A 10,000-nucleotide genomic window follows, 5' to 3' on the forward strand; every position below is an offset into this window, starting at 1 on the left:
TGGGAACGTGACCTGATGACCCGCCGACCGGAAATTACATGGAGGAAGAGGAGGTGGAGGAGGAGGTGGAGGTGGAGCAGGAGGAGGAGGAGGAGGAGGATTAGATGCCAAATTTGGGAACGCATAATATATTGTCAAGAGAGAGAGAGAGAGAGAGAGAGAGAGAGAGAGAGAGAGAGAGAGAGAGAGAGCATTTTTTACAATTAAGGGAAATCCATTTTTCAATTTAGTTTCGGTCGCTGCATATACTTTTTCCTCTCTCTCTCTCTCTCTCTCATTGTTATCATATTCCCCTCCCTTTTTTTTATCTCCATCCCTTCCTCCTCCTCTTCCTCCTCCTCTTCTTCTCTACCGATTCGATCATTTTTCTTCTTTTCATCTTTTCCTGGTTTCCTCTTCTCCCTCCTCCTCTTCTTCTTCTTCCTCCTCCTCCTCCTCCTCCTCCTCCTCCTCCTCCTTCTCTCTCACATCCACCTCATGAAATTCTGTGTCCATTGGTTTCTGTGGCTAAAGGTGCTCTCTCTCTCTCTCTCTCTCTCTCTCTCTCTCTCTCTCTCTCTCTAAAGGGGAGAGTTGGTCAGTTTAACGCCCACCTCCTCCTCCTCCTCCTCCTCCTCCTCCTCTTCTCACCTTTGTTATGACACACCTGTGCTCTCTCATTACCTGTCCACACACACACACACACACACACACCCACACACACACACACACACACACACACACACACACACACACGCGCGGCTGTAAATTATGTGAAAGCGAGAATGGAAAGCAGAGAGAGAGAGAGAGAGAGGGAGAGGGAGAGAAATGGAGGAGGGAGGGAATGGAGATGATATTGGAAGGGAGGAAAGGAGGAGGAAAGGAGGTAATTTGCACTAATTTTCCTCTCAACGTAGCCTGTCTCGAGGGAGGAAAGGAGGGAGGGAGGGAGAGAAAGTGGGAGGGAGGAAACAATAGTATAGCGATCATTATGTTTTGTTAATGAGAAATGAGAGAAAGTAAAATGAAATAATAATAATAATAATAATAATAATAATAATAATAATAATAATAATAATAATAATAATAATAATAATAATAACAATAACGGGGATATTTATTTTATTTCCTGCGTCCATTTGCATACTAATTAGGGAATATTTTAGTGCCTATTTAGGGTAATTTGGCGGGAAATGGGGAAAAAATGCCCGACCGTGTTTCTGAGAGAGAGAGAGAGAGAGAGAGAGAGAGAGAGAGAGAGAGAGAGAGAGACCGTTCCTTTGTGTTCCTGGTCTTATTCGCTACTCTAAACCCGACAACACGGCGTGAGAGAGAGAGAGAGAGAGAGAGAGAGAGAGAGAGAGAGAGAGGGATGCATTGAGCCGCCTTGTCAGTCTGGGTCGTCAGCCCCCCAATAGTGCCGCGGCTGACGGATGAAAATTGCTGTTATTGTTTTTTCCTGCTGACGGGGGGTGAAGGGGGTGGGGGAGGGGTCGTCGGGGTTGCGGGTGGATATTGGGGCGTGAAGGGGAAATCTGACGTGTTACGGGTGAGGGCGAGGGGAGAGGAGGTGGTGGAGTGGTGTGTGGGTGGTGGTGCATGGCTGGTGTGGTGGTGGTGATGCACGGGTGGCGGTGGTGGTGGTGGTGGAGGCTGTGGAGATGAACGGCGCCCCGCCAGCCTCCCGTGCCCCCGCGGAGGGTGTCGAGGCATCCCCGAGGCCGTGGCCGCGCTGCGATAAATCCCCGCCGTGGCCGGTTCACCGGGGGGCGGCGAGAGGCAGCAACAGTCCCCGAGGGGACGCGTGGGCGTCGAACCCCAGTGGCCGCGACGGGCCGCGGGGTACACTCGGCGGGGCCCGCGTGTCGGGGCCGAGGCCGCGGCCGCCGCCTCGCCGGGCCGTCGGGACGTGGCGGCATCGACCGGCCGCCGCGCCGCGCCTGCGTGGCCACGGTGCCAGAGCCGCGATGCCGCCTGACAGGCCGTGCCCGGCACCATGACAGTATTATATCAGTATTAGTCTTTAGTGCATCTGATAAGACAGTGTGAGTGTCAGGTGTGCGGGCGGGAGGGGGGCGGGGGACTGGGGGGGTCCTATTATTGGGAAAGGGTCTGGGAGGAGGGGGGAAGGGGGAAGGGCGGGGGGGCGAGGGTCGGGACTGGGTGATGCAGGACCCATCACCGTCGTGGGACGGTGCCGCCCTAACATGTGTGTGCCCCGAGCCTCGTGCCCTGTGCGGGGCAGCAGGCAGCGGGGCCCAGGCACATCCACCACCGCTGAAAGGGTTGGCTGGGGGGGCGGGGAGCCGCGCGTCGCACCAGGCGGGGGGCGGCGGGCCGTGGGGCTGAAGCTCGGCCCTCAACAGTCACTCCTGGAAGCCTGGGGACGGGGCGTCGCTGTCCGGGCTCGTTGGTGTGTTCTGTGCGTGGCGTCGCGGCGCTGGCCTGCGAGTGTTCCTGCCGCGGCCACTGGCCCGAGGAGCCCTGGGCGGCGGCCGGGGCGCGGCTACGGCCACCAGCAGTATCAGCAGCAGCAGCGAGAGCTGGATCAGTGGTGTCGTGATGCTGTGAGCGGCCTTGGCGGAGAGCTGCGTCACCACACCGCCACTTCGCCTCGCCGCCTGGACGAGCGGCCAGGGGCTGCTGGCCTTCCAGGGCCGCGGCGCGTTGTGTGGGGCGGCGGCGGCGAGCCTCGGCCGTGGTAGGTGTTGTGTGGCGTGTGTCCCAGTGTGTTGGCGTGGAGGCGCCGCGTCCTGTGTGTTGGCGTGGAGGCGCCTTGTCCTGTGTGTGGAGGCGCCCTGTGGGCCGCGTGTGCGGCGCGGCGGCCCGCGCATCCCTGCGGTGGTGATGCTGGCCGCGGGGGCGGAGCACGACCGCCAGCTGATCGCGGGGGAGGGTGGCGGGGCGCCGGTGGTGGCCGCACGCCCGGCGCCTCAGTGTGATGCTGCTGCAGTGTGTGGGCCGCGGCGGGGCCCCCGAGGCGGAGGCTGAGCCAGACTCGCCGGACCTGGAGGAGTCCCTGTGGCCGCGCCGTCCTCGGGAGTTCGGGCCACCGGCGGCGAGGGTGACGCGGCTGCTCCGGGCGTCCACGACCTGCCGCACGATCGATGAAAATAGTAACCTGGAGTAGGTGGTCCTCGCCTCGCCACGCCTGCCTGTGTGCACCCACAACCACGCCCGCCACGCCCGCACCACCACGCCCACCACCTCCTCCTCCATTATCACCTCCTCACATACCACCATGAATTTTTATATCACCACCGCCTCCACCATTCAATCATCACCAGCGCCGATATCACCGCCACGCAGTCATCACCATCACGCACCACCACCATTCATTTGTCACCACCACGCCACACCACGCACCGTCATGCACCACCCTGCACCACCACCACCACCACCACCGCCACACACGCACGTCACGCCACCTGTTACATCAACGCCTTAATGACCTCATGACCCTGACTGCCGCGGGTCGGGTCACTCCGCCACCCGACACCTGCCCGCACCTGCAGTAGCGGCGGGGTCGGGTGTCGGGGGGTGTCGGGTGTCGGGCGTCGGGGTAAAGTGTCGCTGGGCCGCCACGCCGTCGCACCTTCCCTCCTGAATAATACATGAATGGGTTTTGGGTGCAGTTTCCGACGAAGAGGAGACCCGCCTTACCTCACCTCCCCCCTCTTGCCCCCTACGCCCCGCCCCGCCCCTTCCAAGGACTCAGGGGTCATATTACTAAACATTTCTGCTCCTAAGAACACAAATTTGGTTTTCGTAGGAGTTTTAGGGCTTTTACAGGGGTAGTTAATGACCCTGGTGGTAGTCTGATCCTTCCTCTGTACCGTGAACCTAAAAGAACACTCATTAGAAGTTGAATTTAGAACCAGATGATTGATATTTGGTTTTCGTAGAAGTTTTAGGCATTTCCAAGGGTAGTTAATGACCCTGGTGGTTAGAACCTGACTGATCTTCTATTTTGGCCTTGGAAACTGACCTCTCTCAAGAACTCGACTGACACCTTTTTTTGACCTTTGGGAAGTGTTGATGGTTATATTTGGTTTTCGTAGAAGTTTTAGGCATTTCCAAGGGTAGTTAATGACCCTGGTGGTAGTCTGACCCTTCCTCTGTACCGTGAACCCAAAACTTGGTTGACCTCCATTTTTGACCTTTGGAAATGGTTGATGACTTGATGTGAGGGGCGGAGGCGGTGTCTGGGAATACCAACCCAGGGCGGCGTGGGTGTCTGTCTGGGCCGCTGCACGTGTCCATTAAGTATCCATTAAGTGATTATGCCCTGGTAACGCGACTCTATGGGCGGGGCGGGGTGTGAGCTGGGCGGGGCATGGTGTGGGTGTGTGGGGGGTAGGGGGCGGGCGGGGGGTGGGGGTGGGGGGTCATATGGGTGCGTGGGAAGCTGACGGGTGGGTGCAGAGAGGTGAGGTAATGGAGGAGGAGGAGGAGGAGGAGGACGGAGGTAACAAGAGCTCAGGTGTGCTTCTTCCCTCCTTACCTCCCTTCCTCCCCTTCCTACCTACCCTCCTCTCTTCTCCTTACCTCCCTCCATCCCTCCCTCCTTATCTTCCTCTCGTCTTCCTTGCCTTCCTCCCTTCCCTCTTTTCACATTGCAACCTTACCTGTTCCATTACCTGTGCCATTTGGGGAGACTCGTGCGCTCGCCTGAGTGGAGGAGGAGAAAGAAAGGAGAAAGAAGGAAGGAAAGAGATGGTAAAAGGAAGGAGAAAAGGTGTGTTAGATTATGAAGGAAAAAAGGAGTTAGAGGAGGAGGAGAAAGAAAGGAGAAAGAAGGAATGAAGGATTGGATGATTATGGGAGATGATTGGAGGAAGGAGAAAAGGTATTGTTGTTTAGGAAGGAAAGGAAGTTCGAGTACATAAGATTCCCAAGAAGGACTCCATACTAGGACCCTCAATAGGACTCCTTACAAGACTCATTAGGATCTTTAGGACTCCCAATATCCTCTTCCTTTGTGTTCTTGTAGATTCCCCAAAAGGACTTCATAACAGGACCCTTCTAGAACCCTTTAGACTCAATACAACTTCTTATAAAACTTACCCAGAACTCAATACTAGGACCATCAATAGGACTCCTTCAGTAGGACTCCCAGCAACCTCCTCCCTTGCGTCCTTAGAGATATCCAGAAAACTCAGTACTATGGCCCTCAGTAGGAACCCTTAATAGGATCTCTAGGACTCCCAGTAACCACCTTCCTTGCGTCCTTACAGATTCCCAGAAAACTCAATACTATGGCCCTCAGTAGGAACCCTTAATAGGATATCTAGGACTCCCAGTAACCACCTTCCTCGCGTCGTTACATAATTCTCAAAAAAGACAATATTATGACCCTCAGTAGGACTCTATAGAACCCTTAATAGGATCTTTAGGACTCCCAGTAACCTCCTCCCTTGCGTCCTTACAGATTTCCAGAAAAACTCAAATACTATGACCCTCACTAGGACTTATAGAACTCTTAATAGAATCTCTAGGACTCCCAGTAACCCCCTTCCTTGTGTCCTTGCAGATGTGAGGGCGAGAGCGAGGACTCCGGTGGGGCAGCGTCGGACAGCGGGTTCAGCTCCGCCAGCAGCCTCGCTAGCAGCCGGAAGAGCTCGGCATCCAGCTTCTGCTCCTCCCGGAAAAGCTCAGCATCCAGCATCAGTCTGTCCCGAAAGAGCTCCTCCTCCAGCCTCAGTTACTCACGGAAGAGCTCGGCCTCCAGCTTCTGCTCGTCAAGGAGAAGCTCTTCGTCCAGCGTCGGGGGTCCGCCTTCGCCCGACGACCTCGCCGCCGCCATGAGCGCCTCCGAGGTGGCCCTGCAGCACAACAACAACGCCATCAACAACAACAATGAGGCCGCCGCTACCCTCGCCGCCAAGCCCGATCCCTCCGCCGACGACCTCAAGCTGCTGGCGGCGCTCGAGGAGGCCAACAGGTGAGCCCCTAGGAAACACACACACACACACACACACACACACACTCACACACACCTGTATACACACACTCATACACACACAGTCATACACGCACACACACTCACGCACATGTATACAGACCTCATCCTATGTACACACACACACACACACACACACACACACACACACACACACACACACGTGCCACCCTCTTGAATGCCAAATAAGCGGACAATCTCTTCTGCTCCGAAATCAATTTACACACACACACACACACACACACACACACACACACACACACACACACAGACTATGATATAACCTCTATTTTGTATGTTTTCTTCCCCCCCCCCCCAAAAAAAAAAAGAAAAACACACATTATCTATTCATCTGTTTGACTCGGTTCGTTGTTTGATTTTCGTGTCGAGTTCGTGAAAAAAAAAAAGCTCAGTTGGAATTGAATTTATTATTATTATTGTTATTTTTATTTTTGGGGAGAGACAGAATGAAACATCAGCTTTGGTGTTGACGCAAGAGCCAAACACACACACACACACACACACACACACACACACACACACACACACACACACACACACGCATACTCACTCACGTATATTGAAACCTTTCGTGATGTGTGTGTGTGTGTGTGTGTGTGTGTGTGTGTGTTTACAAGTCTGACACCAGCGCTAAAGAATGGGAACAATGTGTGAAGGGGGAACTGTACAAAAAGGGAGAGAGAAAAAAAGAGAGAGAGAGGAAAAAAAGAGGAAGGAGGAAGGAAACAAAGATTAATGGAGGAATGTCGTGAGGCAGAGAGGAAAGATGAGGAGGGAAAAAAAATAGGGAAGGAGGAAGAGAGATGGAGAGAAAAATGGAGGAAAGATGGGGAAGAAGGAAGGAGGGAAGGAGGAAGAGAGATGGAGGAAAAATGAAAGAGGAAAGGAGGAAGAGAGAAATGGAGGAAGGATAGGGAGGTAGGAAAAAGGGAAGAAGGAAGAGAGATGAAGAGAGAAATGGAGGAAAGATGGAGAGGTAGTAAGGAGGGAAGGAGGAAGAGAGATAAAGATAGTGAGAAATGGAGAGAAAATGTAAGCAGAGGAAAGGTATGAAAGGGAGAGGAGGAAGAAACAGGGAGGTGGAGGAGGAAGAAGAGAGAGGTATAAGAGATAAAAATGGAGGTATGAGAAGAGGAAGAAGAAAAGAGAGTTAGGGGAGGAGGGAAAAAGAGGGAGAGAAGAAAAACAAGGGAGAGGAAAGAGGAAAAGTTAGGGAGAGGAGGAAAACAAGAAGGGGGAGGAGAGGAGGAAAAAGAAGAGAGAGAGAGAGAGAGAGAGAGAGAGGAAAAAAAAGGAAGAAAAAAAGAAAAACGAAGAAGTGAAAAAAAAGAAAGAAAAATGAAAAAAAAAACATCTTACCTTTATAAACAAACAGCTGACTAATTAAATGGCTTCTAGGTGAGAGAGAGAGAGAGAGAGAGAGAGAGAGAGAGAGAGAGAGAGAGAGAGAGAGATAGAGAGAGAGAGAGAGAGGGGGGAGGCAAGGTCACGCTGGTCATCGGGGGTCAATGGTCACTTTAGGTCAGAGGTCACGGGAAAAGGTGGAGGTGGTGTTCGGGGTGTAGGTCACGCAGAGGTCAACTTAAGGTCACGTTTGAGAGTGCCGTTATATTTGTTCTCTGTGATTCCGGGTCAAGTTAGGTCAGAGGTCAAGGTTGTGATGGTCCCTTGGCGCTATTCCAGGTGAGAGAGAGAGAGAGAGAGAGAGAGAGAGACTATGACCATCCTCTCTCTCTCTCTCTCTCTCTCTCTCTGTATGTAGGGGCAGCAAAGCGAATCTGACATGCCAGGGGAAGGCTTTTAGAGAAATTAAGGTGACGTTCTCGTGATGATGATGGTGGTGATGGTGGTGGAGGTGGTGGAGGTGGTGGTGGTGGTGGTGGAGGTGGTGGAAATGCAGCCAGCAGGTGAAATTGGGGTCAGGTGTGTGTGTGTGTGTGTGTGTGTGTGTGTGTGTGTGTGTGTGTGTGTGTGTGTGTGTGTGTGTGTGTGTGTGTGAAAGAATGAATGAATGAAAAAAAAAACATGGAAAATTTTGCCAGAGAGAGAGAGAGAGAGAGAGAGAGAGAGAGAGAGAGAGAGAGAGAGAGAGAGAGAGAATAGAAGAGAAAGCCAGGACCGGAAGTTTTGGAGGAGAGAGAGAGAGAGAGAGAGAGAAACCAGTTTATACCCTCCTCCTCCTCCTCCTCCTCCTCCTCCTCTCATTCATTCACTTACCCTTCCTTCCTTCCTTCTCTCTCGTCATCTTTCCTCCCGTCCTTCCTTCCTTCCGTGACTGATCCCCCTCTCTCTCTCTCTCTCTCTCTCTCGGGCGTGGCCAGCAACCTGTTTCATGCAAATTTCTTGATGGAACTAAATACATAGCTAATTATTTTATGGGAATGGCCACTCTCTCTACGACATGAGAGAGAGAGAGAGAGAGAGAGAGAGAGAGAGAGAGAGAGAGAGAGAGAGAGACCTAAAAAGAAGTCTCATAGTTGTCTGACCTACACCACTACTAGGCAAAGAAAACGGAGTGCAGGCTAGTGTTGACATCCCATTTTCTTTCCAGTAATTTTAAGGGTAACTCAAGTGGAGGAGGGAAGGACTGCGTCTCGATTGTGTCCTTGCTTTTGTGTGTGGAGGGGAAGGGAAGAAGGAAGAGGAGGAGAAGGAGGAGGAAGGAAGAGGAGGAGGAGGAGGTAAAATTTGAGAACTGGTCATGTTTGTAAAGTAAATAAGAATGGAGGAAAGGAAGGAAGGAAGGAAGGAAGGGACATAGGAGCCGGAGATAGGACTTGAATTGAAAAGGAGGAGGAGGAGGAGGACGAGGAGGAGGAGGAGGAGGAGGAGGAATAAGAGAGGAATTGAGATGCAGGAGAAGGAAAATTGAAGTGAGTTTATTGGAAGGAAGGAGGAAAATGAAGGAGCGAGAGAGAGAGAGAGTGTACTGTGTTAACGCCAGACAGTAGCTCTTAATTGCACTCTCTCTCTCTCTCTCAAAGGAAAAAAGCCTTACCTTCCCACAACACGAAAGGAGGTAAAACAAGGAGGAGGAGGAGGAGGAGGAGGAGGAGGAGGAGGAAAGAAGAAACAGCAGAAGCGTGTGTTTGGGTGATAAATATTAAAGTTTGAGAAATGTGGGAGAGGAAGGAAGAGGAGGAGGAGGAAGAGGAGGAGGAGGAGCGTAATGGAAGAGAAACAACAAAATGAGGGGGAGGAATGGGGAGGAGGTAACTGGAAGAGGAAGAGGAGGAGGAAGAGGAAGAGGAGGAGGAGGAGGAGGAGGAAGGTACAGACTCCAGTATCAAAAGACAGTATGAAGCAATTTACTGTAATGAAATCTCTCTCTCTCTCTCTCTCTCTCTCTCTCTCTCTCTCTCTCTCTTCTCCCATTTCTTTTTCTTTTTCTCGTTTTCTTTCTGCAATTTCACTCCTTTTTCCCATTTTCTTCTTCCTCCTCCTCCTCCATTGTCACAGGAAAGCTTAGTTCTCTTGTTTTATCGAACACACACACACACACACACACACACACACACACACACACACACACACACTTCAAGGTTGACAATAATAACTACTGAAGGAAAGAAAAAAAAGAAGCGAAGAAGTCTGATAGGAGGAGGAGGAGGAGGAGGAGGAGGAGGAGGAGGAGGAAGAAGAAGAAGAAGAGGAGGAGCCTTGTAAAAAGTTTCCTTCACATCTTCTGGAAAAAGCAGAAATGGAGGAGGAGGAGGAGGAGGAGGAGGAAGGCTTGGAGAGAAAAGTGAGAGTGAGGGATGCTGTGAAGAGGAGAGAGGGAGAGAGAATAAGAGAGAGATGCTGAAGAGGAGAGATGAAAAGAGGAGGAGGAGGAGGAGGAGGAGAAGGGAAAGAAAGAAGTAGGAAGGGAAAATCATGGAAGCAAAGAGAGAGATATTAATTAGAGGAGGAGGAGGAGGAGGAGGAAGAAGAAGAAGAAGAAGAAGAAGAAGAAGAGGAGGAGGGGAAGAATGAAGGAGAGAAAAGTATGAAAACTAAGAATGGAGGAAAAAAAAGGAAAATGAAGGAAAAGAGAGA

The 10,000-nt window shown here is 52.0% G+C and overlaps 1 protein-coding gene across 9 annotated transcripts in view; it reads left to right on the forward strand.

Annotated features, from left to right (window-relative positions):
* Positions 1-10,000, forward strand: part of LOC126996209 (ecotropic viral integration site 5 ortholog-like) — a 123,424-nt gene that overhangs the window by 52,768 nt on the left and 60,656 nt on the right. For 4 of the 9 annotated variants that reach the window (XM_050856519.1, XM_050856521.1, XM_050856529.1 and 1 more), the window contains exons 1-2: positions 2,906-3,105; positions 5,513-5,923. In XM_050856519.1, the coding sequence (XP_050712476.1) occupies positions 2,921-3,105; positions 5,513-5,923 (596 nt within the window). In that variant the 5' untranslated portion in view covers positions 2,906-2,920. Of the gene's footprint in view, positions 1-1,650; positions 2,025-2,905; positions 3,106-5,512; positions 5,924-10,000 lie in introns of those variants that run through there. The other 5 variants (XM_050856520.1, XM_050856522.1, XM_050856523.1 and 2 more) reach the window with 2 other exon arrangements.

This window comes from Eriocheir sinensis, chromosome 9 (genome assembly GCF_024679095.1).
Source record: "Eriocheir sinensis breed Jianghai 21 chromosome 9, ASM2467909v1, whole genome shotgun sequence".
NCBI lineage: Eukaryota > Metazoa > Arthropoda > Malacostraca > Decapoda > Varunidae > Eriocheir > Eriocheir sinensis.